Source organism: Crinia signifera, chromosome 7, assembly GCF_055691185.1.
Source record: "Crinia signifera chromosome 7, ASM5569118v1, whole genome shotgun sequence".
NCBI lineage: Eukaryota > Metazoa > Chordata > Amphibia > Anura > Myobatrachidae > Crinia > Crinia signifera.
In genome coordinates, this window is record NC_139223.1 from 171,827,695 (window position 1) to 171,852,984 (window position 25,290).

The window sequence follows — 25,290 nt, forward strand, 5'->3', positions numbered from 1 at the left end:
TATCACTCTCCATTTTATCATATTAGTACTGGCCATATTCTATATGTCATGCTGGTGTATAATAATAACTAGGAGGGAGAACATGTATACAGAGCATTAAGCGTGGTGCAGGAGGCGGCACAGACCTGTTATTGTATACGGCCAGCGGAGGTATTTATTACCTGAGTGCTGAACTCCCATCATAAACGACGTCACCCGTTAGGACCCTGGCACCATAATCTCCCAGTCCCAGGTGCAGTAATACTCAGTGATGAGACTGTCAGTGTCCTATTACATAATATACATATATTTATCTTATTTCATTAATAGTACTAATATTTTTATCAATGTTGTAGCGTGATGTTGCGCCCATTCAGGGCTCGATTCAGGGTGGACATAGAACCACCTACAGCGGCGCCTGCTGCCCATCTGCTACTACTGTATATGTAAATGCAGCTACAAAGTCGCCCCCCCCCCCCCCCCACACACACACACACACACTTTTTTAAATAGCAAAAAATGGATATTACGCTTCTGTTTTCAGAATGAAATTGGTGCTTGATTACAGTTTTTGGTTGCTGTTTTCATGGCCTTAAATCAGGGGTGGGGATCCTCAGGCCCGGGGGCCGCATGTGGCCCCCGTAGCTGGTCTGAGTGGCCCGCCCACCCGCTTTGCCAGGAGTCAAGTACAGGGGAATTCTCGGGAGAGGTCGGTAGTTCTCGCAAGATAATCAACAGCAGCCGGAGACTGTCAGTCCTATTCAGCGGCAGCCGCCGGAACGTGGGGCGGCTGCAGCAGGAAATTTTTACATATGGCCCCCGAAGGATTTTTTTCCCCATACAAACAGCCCTTAGCACAAAAAAGGTTCCCTACCCCTGCCTTAAATGGAATGTATACTGGGCCTGATTCAGGACAGGGTAAGGCCATCCCACATGTCGGGTCCCTCTCCGTAATGCGATTGCAAAATCTTGCAATTGCATTGCAGAAATGAGAATGCTTTGCAGTATAGCACAGTGCTCGCATCTCCAGGATAGCCCCGTGTCTGCGCAGCCTAGCTGTGGTGACAGTTGCCAGGCTGCCCTTTTTCCTGTTGCAGCGGCTGCTTGTGATGTCACAAATGGTCCGGACACGCCTCTGTTGTCCCCAACGCTGTGTTGATTCCCGCCCACCCAACCGTGCGTCGCTGACGCCACGCTGGCACTTAAGGCTGTGGTCAAATTTTCCTGAATGCGACTGCTGTTTAAGGGCATGCGCAAAAGTGCCAAATATCGAGTTCCGCAGTAGCGGGGGCTTGCTGGATAAGCCACACATTATGTAAGAAAAAATTGCTAGCCAAAAACCATTAAAAATAACCCTATCTTTATTGGGATTCCCTGTTTTTATCTGACCCAGGATGGGGAGATCTGGGTATTATTCCCTGAATTTTAAGAGAGATTGACTGTAGGTTGTCATTGGTGATAACCAGTCATTCAGTCCTGCTCGCTAGGCTGAGTTTATTCGGAGCCTAGAGAGCAGGTTAATGCCTGCCCTGCAGAACGCACGCCTGTGAATCCCCCCACCCCGCAAATGCGCATTACCGCTTATGCGAATGCACAGTCCACCTACCATCTGGAACGGGGCCGAATTCGGACTGAATCGGACACCCGGAAAGAGCGGACACGCCCCCTTTTGAACATTCAGAGCTCGAACCACAGCCCGTATGAATGACTTACCACAGCTCGTATGAGGGACTTACCACAGCCCGTATGAATGACTTACCACAGCTCGTATGAGTGACTTACCACAGCCCGTATGAATGACTTACCACAGCCAGTATGAATGACTTACCACAGCCCGTATGAATGACTTACCAAAGCCCGTATGAATGACTTACCACAGCCCGTATGAATGACTTACCACAGCCCGTATGAATGACTTACCACAGCCAGTATGAATGACTTACCACAGCCAGTATGAATGACTTACCACAGCCCGTATGAATGACTTACCACAGCCCGTATGAATGACTTACCACACCACGTATGAATGACTTACCACACCACGTATGAATGACTTACCACAGCCCGTGTGATGTTACCACAGCCCGTATGAATGACTTACCACAGCCCGTATGAATGACTTACCACAGCCCGTATGAATGACTTACCACAGCCCGTATGAATTACTTACCACAGCCCGTGTGATGTTACCACAGCCCGTATAAATGACTTACCACAGCCAGTATGAGTGACTTACCACAGCCCGTATGAATGACTTACCACAGCCCGTATGAATGACTTACCACAGCCCGTATAAATGACTTACCACAGCCCGTATGAATGACTTACCACACCCCGTATGAATGACTTACCACAGCCCGTATGAATGACTTACCACAGCCCGTATGAATGACTTACCACAGCCAGTATGAATGACTTACCACAGCCCGTATGAATGACTTACCACAGCCAGTATGAATGACTTACCACAGCCCGAATGAGTGACTTACCACAGCCTGTATGAGTGACTTACCACAGCCCGTATGAATGACTTACCACAGCCCGTGTGATGTTACCACAGCCAGTATGAATGACTTACCACAGCCAGTATGAATGACTTACCACAGCCCGTATGAATGACTTACCACGGCCAGTATGAATGACTTACCACAGCCCGTATGAATGACTTACCACAGCGCGTATGAATGACTTACCACAGCCCGTGTGATGTTACCACAGCCAGTATGAATGACTTACCACAGCCTGTATGAATGACTTACCACAGCCTGTATGAATGACTTACCACAGCCCGTGTGATGTTACCACAGCCCGTATGAATGACTTACCACAGCCCGTATGAATGACTTACCACAGCCCGTGTGATGTTACCACAGCCAGTATGAATGACTTACCACAGCCCGTATGTATGAGTTACCACAGCCCGTGTGATGTTACCACAGCCAGTATGAATGACTTACCACAGCCAGTATGAGTGACTTACCACAGCCCGTATGAATGACTTACCACAGCCCGTATAAATGACTTACCACAGCCCGTATGAATGACTTACCACAGCCAGTATGAATTATGTAAGAAAAAATTGGTAGCCAAAAACCATTAAAAATAACCCTATCTTTATTGGGATTCCCTGTTTTTATCTGACCCAGGATGGGGAGATCTGGGTATTATTCCCTGAATTTTAAGAGAGATTGACTGTAGGTTGTCATTGGTGATAACCAGATAATGGGGGTCATTCAGTCCTGCTCGCTAGGCTGAGTTTATTCGGAGCCTAGAGAGCAGGTTAATGCCTGCCCTGCAGAACGCACGCCTGTGAATCCCCCCACCCCGCAAATGCGCATTACCGCTTATGCGAATGCACAGTCCACCTACCATCTGGAACGGGGCCGAATTCGGACTGAATCGGACACCCGGAAAGAGCGGACACGCCCCCTTTTGAACATTCAGAGCTCGAACCACAGCCCGTATGAATGACTTACCACAGCTCGTATGAGTGACTTACCACAGCCCGTATGAATGACTTACCACAGCTCGTATGAGTGACTTACCACAGCCCGTATGAATGACTTACCACAGCCAGTATGAATGACTTACCACAGCCCGTATGAATGACTTACCAAAGCCCGTATGAATGACTTACCACAGCCCGTATGAATGACTTACCACAGCCCGTATGAATGACTTACCACAGCCAGTATGAATGACTTACCACAGCCAGTATGAATGACTTACCACAGCCCGTATGAATGACTTACCACAGCCCGTATGAATGACTTACCACACCACGTATGAATGACTTACCACACCACGTATGAATGACTTACCACAGCCCGTGTGATGTTACCACAGCCCGTATGAATGACTTACCACAGCCCGTATGAATGACTTACCACAGCCCGTATGAATGACTTACCACAGCCCGTATGAATTACTTACCACAGCCCGTGTGATGTTACCACAGCCCGTATAAATGACTTACCACAGCCAGTATGAGTGACTTACCACAGCCCGTATGAATGACTTACCACAGCCCGTATGAATGACTTACCACAGCCCGTATAAATGACTTACCACAGCCCGTATGAATCACTTACCACAGCCCGTATGAATGACTTACCACAGCCCGTATGAATGACTTACCACAGCCAGTATGAATGACTTACCACAGCCCGTATGAATGACTTACCACAGCCAGTATGAATGACTTACCACAGCCCGAATGAGTGACTTACCACAGCCTGTATGAGTGACTTACCACAGCCCGTATGAATGACTTACCACAGCCCGTGTGATGTTACCACAGCCAGTATGAATGACTTACCACAGCCAGTATGAATGACTTACCACAGCCCGTATGAATGACTTACCACAGCCAGTATGAATGACTTACCACAGCCCGTATGAATGACTTACCACAGCCCGTATGAATGACTTACCACAGCCCGTGTGATGTTACCACAGCCAGTATGAATGACTTACCACAGCCTGTATGAATGACTTACCACAGCCTGTATGAATGACTTACCACAGCCCGTGTGATGTTACCACAGCCCGTATGAATGACTTACCACAGCCCGTATGAATGACTTACCACAGCCTGTGTGATGTTACCACAGCCAGTATGAATGACTTACCACAGCCCGTATGAATGACTTACCACAGCCCGTATGTATGAGTTACCACAGCCCGTATGTATGAGTTACCACAGCCCGTATGAATGACTTACCACAGCCAGTATGAGTGACTTACCACAGCCCGTATGAATGACTTACCACAGCCCGTATAAATGACTTACCACAGCCCGTATGAATGACTTACCACAGCCAGTATGAATGACTTACCACAGTCCGTATGAATGACTTACCACAGCCCGTATGAATGACTTACCACAGCCAGTATGAATGACTTACCACAGCCAGTATGAGTTACTTACCACAGCCCGTATGAATGACTTACCACAGCCCGTATGAGTGACTTACCACAGCCCGTATGAATGACTTGCCACAGCCAGTATGAATGACTTACCACAGCCAGTATGAATGACTTACCACAGCCCGTATGAATGACTTACCACAGCCCGTATGAATGACTTACCAGAGCCCGTATGAGTGACTTACCACAGCCCGTATGAATGACTTACCACAGCCTGCGTGATGTTACCACAGCCCGTATGAATGACTTACCACAGCCCGTGTGATGTTACCACAGCCAGTATGAATGACTTACCACAGCCCGTAAAAATGACTTACCACAGCCCGTGTGATGTTACCACAGCCAGTATGAATGACTTACCACAGCCAGTATGAATGACTTACCACAGCCCATATGAATGACTTACCACAGCCCGTATGAATGACTTACCACAGCCCGTATGAGTAACTTACCACAGCCCGTGTGATGTTACCACAGCCAGTATGAATGACTTACCACAGCCCGTGTGATGTTACCACAGCCAGTATGAATGACTTACCACAGCCCGTATGAATGACTTACCACAGCCCGTGTGATGTTAAAACAGCCAGTATGAATGACTTACCACAGCCCGTATGAATGACTTACCACAGCCCGTGTGATGTTACCACAGCCAGTGTGAATGACTTACCACAGCCCATATGAATGACTTACCGCAGCCCGTGTGATGTTACCACAGCCAGTATGAATGACTTACCACAGCCCGTATGAATGACTTACCACAGCCCGTGTGATGTTACCACAGCCAGTATGAATGACTTACCACAGCCCGTATGAATGACTTACCACAGCCCGTGTGATGTTACCACAGCCAGTATGAATGACTTACTACAGCCCGTATGAATGACTTACCACAGCCCGTGTGATGTTACCACAGCCAGTATGAATGACTCACCACAGCCCGTATGAATGACTTACCACAGCCCGTGTGATGTTACCACGGGGACCAATTGCAGGTAAATATGAATAACGGATAATAATATTATATTAGCAGGGACCAGAATAGAACAAGAAGAAACAGAAAATTGCGGCTCTGTCACCCATCCATAGGCGCAAGGCTGGAGTTCCAGGTCTTAATGTTCACAATGATTGATTCGATCTTAAAATTGGGTTTAAATATGTTTTTCCCTTGATCTCTTTGTGGCCTCACCTCGGCTATAAACTAATCCAGTAATTACATGGATTAGCCGACTAACAAGGACTCCTGTGTGACATAAAGTCGTTTCCTGAGCCAGGCAGCTGTACGGAGGTCTGTACTGCAGTCACATGCGCTCACAGCCAGCCGTAACCAATCTGATGCCCTAGGCTGGTGCCCCCAACCACTGCCACTAGTTCCGCCTCAAATGAAGCACAGATCACAGCAGCAGCCAGCAACAACCCTCACCCATAGCAGTCCTCCTCCAGGGGGCATAACTAGACATTTGGTGCCCTGTGCAAGAAAGACCCCCATATTTTAAATAGGGGCAGTGTGCACCAAAGGCACATGCCTCCAGAAAATGGTGTGGTAAGGGACCTGGCATCACAATAGTACCAAATCAAACAACATCACACAGTAATGAAACCTTATTCACATTATACAACATGAGGTGTCCCTTATTCACGTTACACCAGACAGTAGTACATGCCTCCAGAAAAGGCTGTGATCTTGTTGGGTAAGGGGACTGGCATCACAATAGTACCAAATCAAATAATATCACACAGTAATGTAACCTTATTCACATTACACAACATGAGGTGTCCCTTATTCACGTTACACCACACAGTAGTACCCCTTTACTTATACATGTTACTCAGTGGCATAACTATTATTTCTGCGGACCCCGACGATAATTTCTTCAGTGCCCCTCCCCCAGTAAAGTTAACTGCTCCCCCCTCCCTGCCTTACCCCTCCGCTCTTCCGTAGCAGGGACCCGCAGATCTTGTCTGCGGTGTGGTCCCGGTTCCCCCCCGGCCTCATGCTGCTATGAAAATTGACCATCGCAAAATGTCCACCCCCATACAGCAGACAATTTCAGAGCAGCATATGCCAGGAGGGGAGCCAGGACCGCAGCGCAGACTGTGTATACCTAAAGACTAAAGTGGCCAATTGGTTATCTCTTCAGTCAAATTCTATGTTTCTATTAGTAATACAACATTCCCACCCTCAGTGCACACTATAGAGCATTGGCAGACACTGAGATAAGAAGACTACTTACACATGGTGTGTTCTCTGCTGCAGGAGGACTAACGGCCTGATTCAGACCCAATCGCACAGCTGTGATTTCACAGCACGGATGATTATAGAATGACCACCCATGTGCACGCACAAGCTGTTTGTGCAAAGGCAGGGTGAGCAGCGGCTGTTTTTTTGGGGGGGAAGTTCACCTCAAAAAAGGCAGGCAATCCGCGGCTGTTGGGAGGGAGGTCGCTGCCATCAGCAGCGGCCTCCTTCTCCCCATGGCCATCGCAGCGCCGTGTGAGTCCTGGCTCGATGGTGAGTGATTTTGAATGGTTTTCCCCTAATGTGCATGGCTGCAATTGCATTCACAGCCGTGCACATGGGCAGGGGAGTGCATTCGGCAGAGTGGTGTTTACCTGACCCTAAGAGCGGACTACTGAGAGTTGACCATAGGGACTGCTCTGCCCAGATAGCAAATCACTGCGTTTGCAAATTCCTTGGTGGTATCCTGGCTGCAGTGAATAATCCAGGAGGTGTGATCTATGATGCAGGGAAGCAGGAGATAAGAACGTCAAACTGGACTCTCCCGCAGGATCTGGTAGGGTAGGCAACTCTAGACTGGGGGCACATTACACAAGACAATAGCACTCGCCTTCTGACCATAACTATTCTACATGCCTGGTAATCCTCGCATTGCAATGATATCATTATCGGCAGCAGGCATCAGTGAGAGACACAGGTGCTGGGACAATTAGCTAATGTCACTGCTGTTATTACTGTATGTGTGGACACTCCCTGCAGAACTTGCAAAGGTGTCGGGACTGAGTTTATACAACATCACAGATTCAGCATTGATTCATCGGATTGTTCTACTGCCCTGGCTTTGTGTATATGTAATGTAACACCTAATGGCAATGGAAAGGATTTAGCACAGGGGTGGCCAAACCAGTCCTCGAGCTCCAGCAGCAGTTCATGTTTCCAGGTCACCTGTGGATCTGTAGAATGTGTCGGTTAGAAATGAATGCAACTCATGTCTGAAAATGTGACCGTTAGTAATGACTGCACCTGTGCACCAGCGAGATGGTCTGGGGAATGTGACCGTTAGTAATGACTGACCTTGTGCACCAGCTAGGTGATCTGGGGAATGTGACAGTTAGTAATAACTACACCTGTGCACCAGCTAGGTGGTCTGGGGCATGTGACAGTTAGTAATGACTACACCTGTGCACCAGCTAGGTGGTCTGGGAAATGTAACAGTTAGTAATGACTACAGCTGTGCAGCAGCTAGGTGATCTGGGTCATGTGACAGTTAGTAATGACTACAGCTGTGCACCAGCTAGGTGATCTGGGAAATGTAACAGTTAGTAATGACTATACCTGTGCACCAGCTAGGTGATCTGGGAAATGTGACAGTTAGTAATGACTACACCTGTGCACCAGCTAGGTGATCTGGGAAATGTGACAGTTAGTAATGACTACAGCTGTGCACCAGCTAGGTGATCTGGGGAATGTGACAGTTAGTAATGACTACACCTGTGCACCAGCTAGGTAATCTGGGACATGTGACAGTTAGTAATGACTACAGCTGTGCACCAGCTAGGTGATCTGGGAAATGTGACAGTTAGTAATGACTACAGCTGTGCCCCAGCTAGGGGGTCTGGGAAATGTGACAGTAATGACTACAGGATATGGTGAATAGGTCGATAAGCATTAGGTCGACCACTGAAGGTCGACATGACTGAAGGCCAACATGGGTGAGGTCAACAGGGACATTAGTTCAAAACAAGCATTGTGTCGACATGGGGAATGTCAACAGTCAAAAGGTCGACATGAGGTTTTTCACTTCTTTTTTTTTAGCCGATAGGCGGTATTTCATGCAGATAACCTCCCTATACATATTCAGTACTATTCACAGTGACCAAAGAATTTGTACATCACAGTTTGCCGGCACCGTATAACTGTAATACCCTACTCCAACCAGAGGTGGTGTTGTACCTTGTATTACTGCTTTCCCAGTACTGCAAACCCATCCTCTGCACTGACTTACCCAATTAATCTCTGGCTCCACCTGCAATCAGTTCCAGATCATTGGTGAACTTACGCTGTCACACAGTAAAGGTGCCCACACACTAGAAAGATCTGCGATCTTAAGATGTGCGCATAAATTAGCCTTCAAATCTTTGGTCCGCCCTGTACCAAAGATTTAAGGCAAGCGCACGTCTTTATCAAAGATTTCTCTTAAGATCCTGTGTGCGTTCCTATGGATCTTTTGTTAAATCTTCTGATCTTTTGTGCAGCACGTAAGATCAGAAGATTCAGCTAAAGATCCACGGGAGCGCGCATCGGACCGATATCGGCCGATTTTCGACCGATTATCGGTAAATATCGTACGATATATTGGCCGATTTATCGAAAATCGGACAATCGCCCAAAAAATCGTTCTAGTGTGTGGGCACCTTTACAGTCTGTATTCAGTCATCATCATGGTCCTGGTCATACTATCCTGAGTTCCTGGCATGCAGTCTGCAAACCTATGTCCTTGGCATCACATTTCCAGAACTATGCTCCTAGTACTCTGTTCCCAACATGCTATTAAGTTTTTGGCACTTTGCACACAAGATGTAATGAGCTCCTGTCAGCCAACTCCCTGCTTGAAATCCTGCTACTTAGGTGCAATAATGAGTTCCTGAAATTTGGTCACTACTATACAAACCCAAACTCTTGGCATAATATCACTAGAGTGCAATCATAAGCTCCTTGTGCTCTGTCACTAGTGTCAAGTTTTGAGTTATTGGCTTCCTGCTACCAGTGTGCAATCCCGATCGATCTCTCCAGCCTAACCACAAAAACCATTCCCCGTTTGTGACATAATTCTGATATCGCAAATAAACATCTCGATCAATATGTCTTGCCTATCCTGTATAAAACGTGTTCTTCCTGTATGATCTACTGTACATCTGGTTGTTCAGTTATTTGTGCCAAACGATGAAATCATTTGGGCCCAATTAACCCTTTCAGTGCCAACATCTCTGCGACAGATGTGCAAAATATCCGCTAAAAATGCTGGCGTCGCTCACATTTGTTATATAAATTCAACAAAAAAATGTTGTGTAAAAAAAAATATATATATATATATATATATTTCTTGTATAAAAGTAACATTGAACATTATGATGTATAAACATGTTTGCTTGGCAATTTTCACACTTATTTTGACCATTTCGCTTGGCACTCAAAGGGTTAATGTCGTTGCAATGACAGAGTTCTTGAATCTAGGTCTAGGCGGTCTATCAAATGAGGTCATGCATACGGGTGGTCAAGTCAGGAGCTGTCGTCGCCTGACTGCATTTAGAAACATGCCGTATGATTTTATCACCCATAATGTGGCACTCCTGGCGATATTGATCATATGCGGGTAGCATGAAACTTCCTTAATACCGTAGTCGGGGTGGTGAAAACATACTTCATCCTCTCTAGTCTATTGTTCCAATAATGTTTCACTAGAAATGACAACCAAACCCATTTTAATATTTATGTACCAACCAGCATTTACATACAAATTAACATGCGTCAACAAAAGATATCAATGGAAGACAATTGTTGTGGAGACTTTTATTTTGCTAAGAGGCTAAATGATTCATTAGTTACGTTTCCCATTGTATTCAGGCAGTGGTTGGGGTAATTACAACTTGCACATGATAAGAGATGTTTATCAACAATGATTTATTGCAGGATTAAGGTCTTTTATGTATCATGTAATGCAATCAAATATTACCATAAATTTCAAGTGCAGCGAACAGATAAGGATGCAAATGAGGATTATGAGCCGTGTTTATTTTTTTAAAACAGGATTTAATTATAGCAAATGAAAAACATAAGCCTAAATAAGGTAATAGCAAAAGCTAAGAAATATGGCCATTTAACACCCTATGTAAATTCAATTCCAGTCAAAAACTGTGAAACAAGAGAAAGGTTTTCAGCGGCTAATCCCAACATCAAGTCAGCATTAGACACACAATGGGCCTCATTCAGAGTTTAGGTGCAAATTAAAAAAGGAGCAATTTCCAATCTGGTAACACCAAGCTGCACTACAGACGGGGTAGATGTAGCAGGTGCTGAGAATTACAGTTGAGAGGGGCGTGTCCTAGCTTCATTTTTATATTCCAGTGTAAAAACAAATCTGACCAGCATTTGCTCGCTACATGCAAAAGCGGACAGTATTTTCTCTGCATGCAAACATAATACATGTAGTTGTATTTTGTGTTGCAGCATGGTTTGTTCCAGCAGCAAATTACATTTGTGTCCTGTCACTAAGCCATCTGATGCTGAGTTATATAAGCCAATTCCCGCTACACAATTACTGCACTAGAGAATACGTACACAGTGCTTATATTATATATTTTGTACCCGAGACTGGGGATGACCGTCAACAGGTTAACAATCGATTGTCTGATAATCACCAGTAATTTCTATGCTGAGCATCCGTAGCAGCATAACATGAAGGTGGTGAGCCAATCGGAAGAGAGGAATTAGGGCATTTGAATAAAAAAAAAAGTGTTGCTATCAGATCCCTGTTATTGTTGGGGAAGAAACATCGGTCCGCCAACATCGACAGCAAACCCTTGATATTTAATAACCAATGCTGGTCGGACTGCCAGTCATGGAAAGCCACTCCCCACTATAATGTCAACCCTATATGGATTCTATGGGCTGCAGCCGATGCAGTCCCTAGAAGAGAGCCTGTTTAGTAGTGCCGGAGTTAGACCCACCCAAGGACCTAAGCCCTACCCCACTGTTAGACCTAAGCCCCACCTCCTGGTGACATCAGCCATTAATCACAGGGGAGAGCAGGGAGGTGAGGGCAGCAGACAGCTAACAAGCTGCTGCAGATTATTACTATGTCCTGATATATAGTTTTAAGCAGCGCTGTATATTACTGTATAAAGTGACGACGGCCCTGCCCGGATCATCTTACAGGGGTGCGGTTGAAAAACTGATTTTTTAATGAGTGGAACTAGTTATAATTTGGATAATTAGAACCCCAGCCTTGAGCTGTGTATAGACACAAGTGTACTGTGTCTAGCAGCTAATGTTACCCGGGCTAAGGTAAAATCACCTTCACGCCGAATAACTTTGTTTTACTTACCCGCTGCCTATGACGCTGAGCATTATGTTGTCCGATTATAATAACTGCATAACAGGACAGGTCCCATGTGAGCACCTGTATGCACTTTAATGTTTGCTGTAAGCGTCAGTGGTGACAGCTTTGTTACCTTCCTACAAATCCACATCTTGTGGAGCTTTTGGTCCCACCCAGCCTCTCTTACTATAATCTGCTAATGGAAACGCTAACGTCATGAGGACTTAAAGAGGAATATTATCTATCTCTATAAACCTGAAGCCAGAAGAGAAAGTGCCCATAAAACATCAAAAACTATATGTAACAGTAATTAGCCTTCCCTGATTATCATTATTATTAAAATGCCATCGGTTCATTTACTGCGCTCTTCCTACACAAAGACAGGAGAACGTTGGATATATTCTCCAGCGGGATATCGGTGGCCGAGCCTCCAGGAGCATTTCTTCATACGTTGATGGCCCAGGGGACGTAGGTGCCGGACGCATCTCTTGGAATCTGCAGCGGAGATTCACAGACAAAACTTTGTGTACACGATGAAGAACATTGGCAATATTATTGGAGCACGTACATAGTGTCATACGGGAACAAGTCAACCATGTCGACATTCAAAATGTCAATGAGGGGGTAGCATTAGGCATTTGGTGAAGGCACCATACGGAGATGCATTAGGGAGAGAGTTAGGCATTGAGGGGAGGGGGAGCATTAGGCATCAGAGAGAGGCTAAGGTTTAGGTATCAGGGAGAGGGTAAGGTTTAGGCATCAGAGAGGTTTAGGGTTAGGCATTATAGAGAGGGTTAGGCATCAGGGAGAGGTTCAGGCATCAGGGAGAGGGTTAGCGTTAGGCATCAGGGAGAGGGTTAGGCATCAGGGAGAGGGTTAGGCATCAGGGAGAGGGTTAGGCATCATGTAGAGCGTTAGCGTTAGGCATCAGGGAGAGGGTTAGGCATCAGGTAGAGGGTTAGCGTTAGGCATCAGGGTTAGCGTTAGGCGTCAGGGAGAGGGTTAGGCATCAGGTAGAGGGTTAGCGTTAGGCGTCAGGTAGAGGGTTAGCGTTAGGCGTCAGGGAGAGGGTTAGGCATCAGGGAGAGGGTTAGGCATCATGGAGAGGGTTAGGCATCAGGGAGAGGGTTAGGCATCAGGGAGAGGGTTAGGCATCAGGGAGAGGGTTAGGCATCAGGGAGAGGGTTAGGCATCAGGGAGAGGGTTAGGCATCATGGAGAGGGTTAGGCATCAGGGAGAGGGTTAGGCATCAGGGAGAGGGTTAGGCATCAGGGAGAGGGTTAGCGTTAGGCATCAGAGAGAGGGTTAGGCATCAGGGAGAGGGTTAGGCGTCAGGGAGAGTGTTAGGCGTCAGGGAGAGTGTTAGGCATCAGGGAGAGGGTTAGGCATCAGGGAGAGGGTTAGGCATCAGGGAGAGTGTTAGGCATCAGGGAGAGTGTTAGGCATCAGGGAGAGGGTTCGGGTTAGGCGTCAGGGAGAGGGTTAGGCATCAGGGAGAGGGTTCGGGTTAGGCATCAGGGAGAGGGTTAGGCATCAGGGAGAGGGTTCGGGTTAGGCGTCAGGGAGAGGGTTAGGCATCAGGGAGAGGGTTCGGGTTAGGCGTCAGGGAGAGGGTTAGGCATCAGGGAGAGGGTTAGGCATCAGAGAGGTTTAGGGTTAGGCATTATAGAGAGGGTTAGGCATCAGGGAGAGGGTTAGGCATCAGGGAGAGGTTCAGGCATCAGGGAGAGGTTCAGGCATCAGGGAGAGGGTTAGGCATCAGGGAGAGGGTTAGGCATCAGGGAGAGGGTTAGGCATCAGGGAGAGGGTTAGGCATCAGGGAGAGGGTTAGCGTTAGGCATCAGGGAGAGGGTTAGGCATCAGGGAGAGGGTTAGGCATCATGTAGAGGGTTAGCGTTAGGCATCAGGGAGAGGGTTAGGCATCAGGTAGAGGGTTAGCGTTAGGCATTAGGGTTAGCGTTAGGCGTCAGGGAGAGGGTTAGGCATCAGGTAGAGGGTTAGCATTAGGCGTCAGGGAGAGGGTTAGGCATGAGGGAGAGGGTTAGGCATCAGGGAGAGGGTTAGGCGTCAGGGAGAGGGTTAGGCGTCAGGGAGAGGGTTAGGCGTCAGGGAGAGGGTTAGGCGTCAGGGAGAGGGTTAGGCATCAGGGAGAGTGTTAGGCGTCAGGGAGAGGGTTAGGCATCAGGGAGAGTGTTAGGCATCAGGGAGAGGGTTAGGCATCAGGGAGAGGGTTAGGCATCAGGGAGAGGGTTAGCGTTAGGCATCAGAGAGAGGGTTAGGCATCAGGGAGAGGGTTAGGCGTCAGGGAGAGGGTTAGGCATCAGGTAGAGGGTTAGCGTTAGGCGTCAGGGAGAGGGTTAGGCATCAGGGAGAGGGTTAGGCATCATGGAGAGGGTTAGGCATCAGGGAGAGGGTTAGGCATCAGGGAGAGGGTTAGGCATCAGGGAGAGGGTTAGGCATCAGGGAGAGGGTTAGGCATCAGGGAGAGGGTTAGGCATCATGGAGAGGGTTAGGCATCATGGAGAGGGTTAGGCATCATGGAGAGGGTTAGGCATCATGGAGAGGGTTAGGCATCAGGGAGAGGGTTAGGCATCAGGGAGAGGGTTAGGCATCAGGGAGAGGGTTAGCGTTAGGCATCAGAGAGAGGGTTAGGCATCAGGGAGAGGGTTAGGCGTCAGGGAGAGTGTTAGGCGTCAGGGAGAGTGTTAGGCGTCAGGGAGAGTGTTAGGCGTCAGGGAGAGTGTTAGGCATCAGGGAGAGGGTTAGGCATCAGGGAGAGTGTTAGGCATCAGGGAGAGGGTTAGGCATCAGGGAGAGGGTTCGGGTTAGGCGTCAGGGAGAGGGTTAGGCATCAGGGAGAGGGTTCGGGTTAGGCGTCAGGGAGAGGGTTCGGGTTAGGCATCAGGGAGAGGGTTCGGGTTAGGCGTCAGGGAGAGGGTTAGGCATCAGGGAGAGGGTTAGGCATCAGAGAGGTTTAGGGTTAGGCATTATAGAGAGGGTTAGGCATCAGGGAGAGGGTTAGGCATCAGGGAGAGGTTCAGGCATCAGGGAGAGGTTCAGGCATCAGGGAGAGGGTTAGGCATCAGGGAGAGGGTTAGGCATCAGGGAGAGGGTTAGCGTTAGGCATCAGGGAGAGGGTTAGGCATCAGGGAGAGGGTTAGGCATCATGTAGAGTGTTAGCGTTAGGCATCAGGGAGAGGGTTAGGCATCAGGTAGAGGGTTAGCGTTAGGCATCAGGGTTAGCGTTAGGCGTCACAGAGAGGGTTAGGCATCAGGTAGAGGGTTAGCGTTAGGCGTCAGGGAGAGGGTTAGGCATCATGGAGAGGGTTAGGCATGAGGGAGAGGGTTAGGCATCAGGGAGAGGGTTAGGCGTCAGGGAGAGGGTTAGGCGTCAGGGAGAGGGTTAGGCATCAGGGAGAGGGTTAGGCATCAGGGAGAGGGTTAGGCATCAGGGAGAGGGTTAGGCGTCAGGGAGAGGGTTAGGCGTCAGGGAGAGGGTTAGGCGTCAGGGAGAGGGTTAGGCATCAGGGAGAGGGTTAGGCATCAGGGAGAGGGTTAGGCATCAGGGAGAGGGTTAGGCATCAGGGAGAGGGTTAGCGTTAGGCATCAGAGAGAGGGTTAGGCATCAGGGAGAGGGTTAGCGTTAGGCATCAGAGAGAGGGTTAGGCATCAGGGAGAGGGTTAGGCATCAGGGAGAGTGTTAGGCGTCAGGGAGAGTGTTAGGCGTCAGGGAGAGTGTTAGGCATCAGGGAGAGGGTTAGGCATCAGGGAGAGGGTTAGGCATCAGGGAGAGTGTTAGGCATCAGGGAGAGGGTTAGGCATCAGGGAGAGGGTTCGGGTTAGGCGTCAGGGAGAGGGTTAGGCATCAGGGAGAGGGTTCGGGTTAGGCGTCAGGGAGAGGGTTCGGGTTAGGCATCAGGGAGAGGGTTCGGGTTAGGTGTCAGGGAGAGGGTTAGGCATCAGGGAGAGGGTTAGGGTTAGGTGTCAGGGAGAGGGTTAGGTGTCAGGGAGAGGGTTAGGCATCAGGGAGAGGGTTAGGCATCAGGGAGAGTGTTAGGCATCAGGGAGAGGGTTAGGCATCAGGGAGAGGGTTCGGGTTAGGCGTCAGGGAGAGGGTTAGGCATCAGGGAGAGGGTTCGGGTTAGGCGTCAGGGAGAGGGTTCGGGTTAGGCATCAGGGAGAGGGTTCGGGTTAGGTGTCAGGGAGAGGGTTAGGCATCAGGGAGAGGGTTAGGGTTAGGCATCAGGGAGAGGGTTCGGGTTAGGTGTCAGGGAGAGGGTTAGGTGTCAGGGAGAGGGTTAGGCGTCAGGGAGAGGGTTAGGCATCAGGGAGAGCGTTAGGTGTCAGGGAGAGGGTTCGGGTTAGGCATCAGGGAGAGGGTTAGGCATCAGGAAGAGGGTTCGGGTTAGGCATCAGGAAGAGGGTTCGGGTTAGGTGTCAGGGAGAGGGTTAGGGTTAGGCATCAGGGAGTTAGGGTTAGGCAGAAAGGGGAGGGTTAGGCATCAGGGTTAGCGTTAGGCATCAGGGAGAGGGTTAGGGTTAGGCAGAAAGGAGAGTGTTAGGCAGAAAGGGGAGGGTTAGGTGCCAGGGGGAAGGTTGAGGTTAGGCTACTGAACAGGCGGGTTAGCATAAGGAACCACGAGGAGATGGTCCGGGTTAGGCACTATCGACCGGAAGTGCTGTATTATTTGGCTGCCGTGACCCGGAAGCCTCGGAGCCCCTAGGGTCAGCAGACCTCATGAGATATACCATATATTACTGCTAATAAACTTAATAGTTTAATTCTGTCAACCTGAAATATAATGATATATATTACAGTTCATTTGCCTCCTACTCAAACGTCATTTTATTCTTTAGTTGCACGGATTGGTTGATCTAATTAGACTTAATTGGTCACATGACCCATGTAAATACAGGTATATAAGACCAGCCAGACCCATGCAAGGATTATCCTTTGATAAAGCAACGCGAAACGCGCAAGAAACTCCTTGCTACACCCCTCCAACCATTTATCCCTGGATTGCCAAACCCGGACACTCTCATATGGATACCCTATCCTGATTTCCAACCTTGGATACAAATTCTTATTGCATTGCTACCCCAGGAGGTCGAGGACATCACTTTTTTCCAGCGGCACGGTGGAAGGAGTTGGTGATTTGTTCCATCTTGGGCCATTCCTGTCCCCTTTTTCCAACACAGTGGTTCTCCCCCTGGATTCATGCTAAGGAAATAAGCTTTTTGGACTTTCATATCCGCCTCTCCAGTACTTCAGAGGGGGTGCCAGGCGGGTTCCCAACAGTCGGGATCCCGACAGTCATTTACCCATGCGGGATCCCAACTGTCAAAACGCTGACAGCCGGGTGCCCGACGGCCACCCGCTATTTTCCCTCATGGGGTCCACGACCCCCATAGAGGGAGAATAGAATAGGTGGCTCGCATAGCGAGCTACCGTGCCCGTATCGTGCCGAGCGCAGCGAGCCCGCAAGGGGCTTTTTTGCGCTCGCCATGCTGTCTGACTCCGGGCAGTCGGGATCCCGACTGTTGGAGTCCCATACCACACCCCTTCAGAGGTTGATGGTTGGTGAGGAATTGTTAGCAATTTTACTTTCTATTAACAGACCCAATTCTTATGCTATCAATTTTTATTGCTGGTAAATGTACCTTTTATTGCCTAGTAGTTATTAAATATTTGTGATAGCTCAACCAATTGACTATCTTTTTAGCCTAATTACAGCGCTGCTCATCCCTTTTTGTTGTCTACTAGGAGGAGGGTCCGGGTTAGGCACTAGGAGGAGGGTCAGGGTTAGTCACCACGAGTAGGAGGTAAAGCTTTGACACTATGTGGAGGGTTAGGGATAGGCTGCAGAACAGGAAGGTTAGGCACTAGAGGGAGGGTCCGGGTTTGATATTAGGAGAGGGTCAGGATTAGGCATTAGAGGAGTGTCAGGGTTATGCACTAGGGGGAGGGTTAGGGTTAGGCACTAGGGGGAGGGTCAGGGTAAGGCACTAGGGGGAGGGTCAGGGTTAGGCACTAGGGGGAGGGTCAGGGTGAGGCACTAGGGGGAGGGTCAGGGTTGGGCACTAGAGGGAGGGTTAGAGTTAGGTACTACGGGGAGGGTCAGGGTAAGGCACTAGGGGAGGGTCAGGGTTAGGCACTAGGGGGAGGGTCAGGGTGAGGCACTAGAGGGAGGGTCAGGGTTAGGCACTAGGGGGAGGGTCAGGGTAAGGCACTAGGGGAGGGTCAGGGTTAGGCACTAGGGGGAGGGTCAGGGTTAGGCACTAGGGGGAGAGTCAGGGTGAGGCACTAGGGGGAGGGTCAGGGTGAGGCACTAGGGGGAGGGTCAGGGTTAGGAACTAGAGGGAGGGTCAGAGTTAGGCACTAGAGGGAGGGTCAGGGTTGGGTACTAGAGGGAGGGTCAGAGTTAGGTACTACGGGGAGGGTCAGGGTTAGGAACTAGAGGGAGGGTCAGAGTTAGGTACTACGGGGAGGGTCAGGGTTAGGAACTAGAGGGAGGGTCAGGGTGAGGCACTAGAGGGAGGGTCAGAGTTAGGCACTAGGGGGAGGGTCAGAGTTAGGCACTAGGGGGAGGGTCAGGGTTAGGCACTAGGGGTTAGGCACTAGGGAGAGGTGGAAACTTTTTCTGCTACTTCTTAGCTGCGAAAGTAAGAAAGTTTGCGCTCGCAAGATCTCTACTTTGGGAGCGGCTACCCAGGAACCGGAGCAATGCTAAACTGTTCCGGTGCGTGAGTGTCCATCGCCACAACTCGCGGCAAGTAACAGATATAACAGAAGTGGGGTTATTGGATCCTATATGATGACTAGGCCCCTTAGAACTGTACATATGGAAATATCTGCTACGTATAGATGTTGCAAGAGAATATATTAGGTCAGAGCTATAGTACCATATCGGTGAAGCGGTCGCCACAAGCCATGCGGATCTTCTCAGGGGTGGCCGGGCTGTTCAGAGTGAAAAGATCGGACATCCCTCTTTCTTTCCGGGCGTAAGTCACGGCATCCTTTATGGCGAAATACACGGAGCAGCCCAAGAACAAAGACGGTTCCCCAACAGCCTGCAGAACAGAGCCGCGGTACAGTCAGAGACACAGTCATTTACCTGTTGGCCTAGAACAGGAGCTGAGCAGGTTAGTGGGACGCTGCGGCTGTTACGTCTTATGTGTATTCATGGCTGTTATATTATACACGGCGTCCAGTGCTATAGACACAGTTAATGTAATGCGAGCTGACACGCAAAGCTGCCTGGCAATGGCACACACGTGTCAGTGGTGGGACCATGGTAAATACCGCTCATATATGCTCCTGCCCCTCCTTATTACATACTAGGGGTGCCTAAATCTTGTGGGTAGCAATCAAACATTGGAGAGAGATAAATTGGAGAGAGATAGAGGGCCTGATCGCAGCCTAGTGAACAGGTCAGCACCGCCCTCCGTCTCCCGCTGAACGCCCCCAACCGACCACATCCCCTCGATAGCATGTGAGGGGATGTGTATGAGAATCAATCAATTTATCACTCCCCACTTTATCCTTCTTCAAGCTTTGGTAAATCTCCCCTTATAGTAACGGCTGCGGACCATACCTTGGAAGAATATATGGCGTGAGGGTTGGGTACATTGGTGAGCAGAGACACATAGAACTCTCCTGGGACATCACAGACGGCAGGGATCTTATACTGAGCCGGACCGCGGGAGTACAGGACGCCCTGCGGAGAGAACTTCAGCTCCTCAATGGTGAATAATCCAAGGCCTTGCACAAAAGCTCCTTCAATCTGAGGACACAAACCACAGAGTGCATCAGAACAAGATACATTTATGTATTATACACATATATACACTATATCTACAGGACGCTTTCTCCAACTTTACAATACATCCAACCCCAATATCTTACCTTTAAAGTTACAGAACACATCACATTATGCATTATGTGGCTGTGGCATGGGGGGTTAGCAAGAGGAGAAGGTATTTTTACTAATTGATGGTTTGTCAAAGCTGTCCATCATCAGTGTATTTCACTGATAGTTCTAAAATGCCAATAGGAATGAATGCTGAAACACTGTAGAGGTGAAACACGTTGGTAAATTCTGGAGAAGCTGCTGCCACAGAGGATGCTGGGATATTTCCAGAAGGAAAGCGATATTGCTCCAGGGGTAGCAGGACCAACCCTTACGCGAGTCACTGTACCTTTGTGGGGACAGATGGTGGTTTGTTACACATGGGTGGAATCTGTTGCCCGATGACCCAGGTAAGCTTCCAGTGTATCACTTATGTGGCACCCCAACCTGGGATGCCCCCAGGAGCAGGGACGATGCACGCTGGGTTGCTAGGCAACCGCAGCACTAGTGAAAACCCCGCCTCCAGGACCTAAGGGGTTAATCCTGGAGGCGCCGAGGGGCGCGAAACACCTGTCCTCAGGCAGATTGACAGCCAAGAGGAACAAATCAGAGCAGAGAGGAGGAGGTACCTGAGGGGTGAGGAGTAGCGTGGCCGGCCAAGTAGGAGTCGGAAGGAGCAGGTGCCCGGAGAAGACCGGCAGCGGGAGGAGGAGGAAGACCGCGAGCCGGAGAAGAGAGACTGAGCGGTGATGTCAGCGCGACCCCCGCTGACCCCCAGACACACGCCGGGAGCAGGGACGCGGCGCATGAAGCGCGCGACCCCCGCTGACCCCCAGTCAGACGCCGGGAGAGACTGCCGCACTCAGCCTGGGAGGGAGCGCGGAGAGGCTCATGACCCCCGCTGACCTCCCTGCACGTCAGCCGCGCCGGGCACGCACCTAGGGGGCCATAGAGGGAAGAATCCCTCAGCGCCTGAGGACCACTGAAGAACAAGCCGACGTGGAGTACAGCGGGTCAGGAGAGGCTCAGCTGAGTGTGGCAACGCTGCAGCAGCAGCGCCCACACTAGCATGCCCTCCTGCAGAAAAGGAGCCCAGCACCAGCTATCCAGACGCCAGGGGGACCCGATCGCGACGGGCAGGAGCCTGCACCCTGTTCCTGACATCAGGTACCCTGCTCGCTGGTACCCCAGGCCAGCCCTCAGTACCCACTCCCTATCACCAACGGAGACTTCTATTTATTGGGCAACCCCCAGCTACTGCCCCAGCTAGCCTCAACCCCCTCTACCTGGCCAGGTAATACCCCATGTACACAACCCCGAATACCCCACCAGGAAGCATTATTAGGGTGTTAGCCCTAAAAGGAGTAGAGCCCCTGTAACGCCGGGCACCAAAGGAGCACCCTAAACAGGGTGAGGACCGCCCTACCTATTGTTCATATCGCCAGGGAGCCCCACCAAGGCGCACGGCCATCTTGTGGTGAAAGTTTATATTGCCGGGAGCCAATCCTTTTCCGGATTTAAAGTTACCGTGTCCACCTTGTCAAATTAGGAACACTTCCCTCGGGTGCGTACCAGGAAGGGTATTCATCCAGCATTGTATTCATTGTGTCGATTCTGACGTTATATGACATGTTACTGTTTGCCTTGGTATGTATGGTATGTTGGGTACCCAGTAGATATATGTATTAGGTGGCTAGGGCCATTCATTGATAATACCATAGCCGGGTGGGAATACTGTTGCCTGTAAGGACCCAGTTGGCGGTTAGCAGGATCAGTTTACCCACTCCCCAGTATACTGGAGATTGTCGTGGGATTTGTTATAGAGTTTATTGACCTTATAGGGGTGCATTAATTATTTGTGTCCTATTTGTACTAAATAAAACATAAGCGGTTGTACCTGCTGAACGCCTTGCTTGAGTTCCTAGGGTGGTGTGTTCTCTGCAGCCGACGCGGTGAAGAATCGGTGTGGAACCAAGAGCATCCAGCGACTCAAGGTATTTATCTACCCCCACCGGCGGCGTATCACACTTGGCGTCACGAACAGGATACGAGTCGGCTGAGAGGACAACCAAGCAGGGAAGATGGAGCAACAAGCGGCACAACCGGCGGTACAAGCACCGGCGCAACCAGCTGCGCCAGCGCAAGGCGGAGAGATACCAGCACCCGGGGAGGAACAACAAGGACAAGCCGCCGCTGCACCAACCACCCAAATCACGCTCCCTTACTACTTCGGGGCATCATGGTTGCCCAGCTACAGCGGAGACAAGAAGAAGGCACCGGGAACCACATTTGCGGAGTTCAAGAGGGGAATGGAGTCAACATGCCTACTGTATACCCTGCAGGAACAACAGAAGATTCAGATCCTAATAGGACAACTGACCGGATCTGCCCTCCGTGAAGTGAGGTCATGGGCTCCCGAACACAAGACGACGGTAGCACAGATACTAAAGAAGCTATCCGCCACCTTCGAGACGCGAAGCCTCCCAGAACTAAAAGTGAAGTTTTACGGAAGAAAACAACAAGCGGGCGAGACGTTGAGGGACTATGCTCTCATTTTAGGTACAATATGGGTCGGGAGTGGCACAGGAAAATGAAAATGAGTTGGTATTCACGTACCAGAATTAATAGATTAGACCAACATAATTACCACCATTGGTAAGTCCTGAGGTGGTCTGTGGTTGGTGGTGCTCCCAAAAGGGTTCAGCGTTGCAACTGAAAAGGTGGAGGTCAACTTGTGTGACCAGAGAGAAGGGTGAACAACAAGGTTTTTTGGGGCACACTTAGACAAATAGTAATGTGTGAATTTTAAAACATAGCTTTTAATATAATGTATATGCTAAAAGGATGGGTACGTATTAACAAATAATGACTCACATTAAATTAATACAGGAGAAACAAATTATTATATATATATATATATATATTTCTCTGTAATGTGACGGTCACACTTATGACGGCGAAATAATTAGAACATAGAAGCAGGGCTCCCCAAATTGTCAATCTAAGCTGATCACAAATAAATCTCTTATAGGTTCACAAATAGTGATAATAATAAAAATTGACAATCAATAATATGAGTTGGATATAAGAGGAGCCGACAGATAAAGGACGCCCTGACAGCGCACCCTTGTTGATGAAATATAATATTGTTCCCGGTGCAGAGTAAGGAACACAGATAGGGTGCTACCTCCTCGAGACAGAGATGTATCTGCTGTCCAGATTATTATACAGCTACTGGTATTCCCAAATGGTCTCCCAAGTTGGTACTGACCAGACCATTCACTGCTTAGCTTCTGAGTGCGGGATGGTATTCAGGCGGGCCAGTGATGTATGGCCGTATTAAATCTCGGATGAGAGTACCCCCATATCTCTCAATAGGGAGCTGAGATGTGCTTCTGCTTTTTGACCAGTAAAATCCAAAAAGACCTGTTGCACTCAAGCATTGCAGGTGAATTCGGAAGTACAGGGGCAAATGAGAGAGTCACAGAAAATGAGTGATGGGAGTACAGAGGTGGATATCAAGGACCCTCCTTCTGCTTTCTGCCATCTACCGGGGGAATCAAATGGCAGGTGAGAGTGGTGAGGGCCCCAGATGAATCCAATCCGAAAGAGAGAGTAAATTCCAAAGGGATTGTGTTGGAATGTACCCTAATCTCTGATGGAGAGCGGTGCAGAAGGTGTCAGTACCAATGTATCTGAAGCACCAAACTGATCCGAAGGGAGAGTTTACTGATTGATAACGGCTGGGTCACCACAAGGTGATGTTGGACTGATGACCTATTTGGTCAATATCAGATGCATATAATGTATCCTGACACAATCAAACAATAATGTCCGAAAAAGATAGAAAAAAATATACTCAATAAATGCAAATTAAAGCATCTCAAATAGTATTATTTGCAGATTGTATGGTGTGTAAGGAGGCCAAGTCCAATCTGCCTGGATCGATTGATGGTAATCAAATGGTTAAGGACACTTGTTAACACACTTAGGTAAATCACTGGTTAGAGCAGATTGCAAATGAGTAGCCGAAAGAGAGAACTTAAATATCAGAGACAGCACTGTGTTGAATACAAAGTACCTAATCAATATATGCAAATTAAAGCATCTTAAATAGTATTATTTGCAGATTGTATGGTGTGTAAGGAGGCCAAGTCCAATCTGCCTGGAACAATTGATGGTAGTCAAATGGTTAAGGACACTTGGATTGCAAATGAGTAGCAGGAAGAAAGAACTTAAATATCAGAGACAGCACTGTGTTGAATACAAAGTACCTAATAAATATATGTGAATTAAAGCATCTTAAATAGTATTATTTGCAGATTGTATGGTGTGTAAGGAGGCCAAGTCCAATCTGCCTGGATCGATTGATGGTAGTAAAATGTTTAAGGACACTTGTTAACACACTTAATATGCTAAAACACTTAGGTAAATCACTGGTTAAAGCAGATTGCAAATGAGTAGCAGAAAGAGAGAACTTAAATATCAGGGACAGCACTGTGTTGAATACAAAGTACCAAAAGCAATCATCCCTTGAGGGAGTTAACAACACTCAATCATGCTCATATGAAAAATCCATTTAGGAGCAAATATAAAAGGAAGGCAATGTTAGTATAATATAGTTATTGCACATGGATGGCAGTTAGGAGTAAATCAGCAGAATGTGACAAAAAATATAGCGATTATATGGTATAATTGTTGCACAAGGGTGATAATTGGGAGCAGATCGACAGAGTATGGCAGAAAGACAAAACTTGTATAATTACAAGTCCAAAAAATGTCAGCGGGGTTATCCAGGGCTGAATGCTGCAGGTTTAGTTGGAGCTAAGTCTGTCTACTGAAATCAGCTGTTAGAATAAACGCCTGCACGACGGACCGATACCACGCCGCCTGAACCTGTAATGACAGGGGCGATGCGTGGTCTCCAGGTCCCGTTTAGCTGGCGGTGTTACCTGCAGATGGATCACGTAGTCGTCTGATACCAGATGGTAGTAGCCGCTGAGACGCAGCGGTCTGCAGCTCTGTGAGCTGATGTGCAGCTAATTGAACAGCTGATCAGGGGATAGCAAGGGTGACGCGTCAGGGGCGTGCACTTCACACGTGTTTCGCCTAGGGCTTGTTCACAAGTGACACGTACCTGTGATTCCCCTGGGCCTGTCTATTTAAGAAAAGCTGAACCAATGGTCCGCTCTTGA

General features: G+C 48.7%; 1 protein-coding gene across 1 annotated transcript in view; it reads right to left on the reverse strand.

Annotated features, from left to right (window-relative positions):
• Positions 1–10,702: 10,702 nt before the first annotated feature.
• Positions 10,703–25,290, reverse strand: part of LOC146020850 (aldehyde oxidase-like) — a 79,424-nt gene continuing 64,836 nt past the window's right edge. The window contains exons 33-35 of the mRNA XM_083154371.1: positions 19,841–20,029; positions 19,149–19,316; positions 10,703–12,740 (exon numbers count right to left, since the gene is read on the reverse strand). Of these exons, the coding sequence (XP_083010497.1) occupies positions 12,690–12,740; positions 19,149–19,316; positions 19,841–20,029 (408 nt within the window). The 3' untranslated portion in view covers positions 10,703–12,689. The remainder of the gene's footprint in view (positions 12,741–19,148; positions 19,317–19,840; positions 20,030–25,290) is intronic.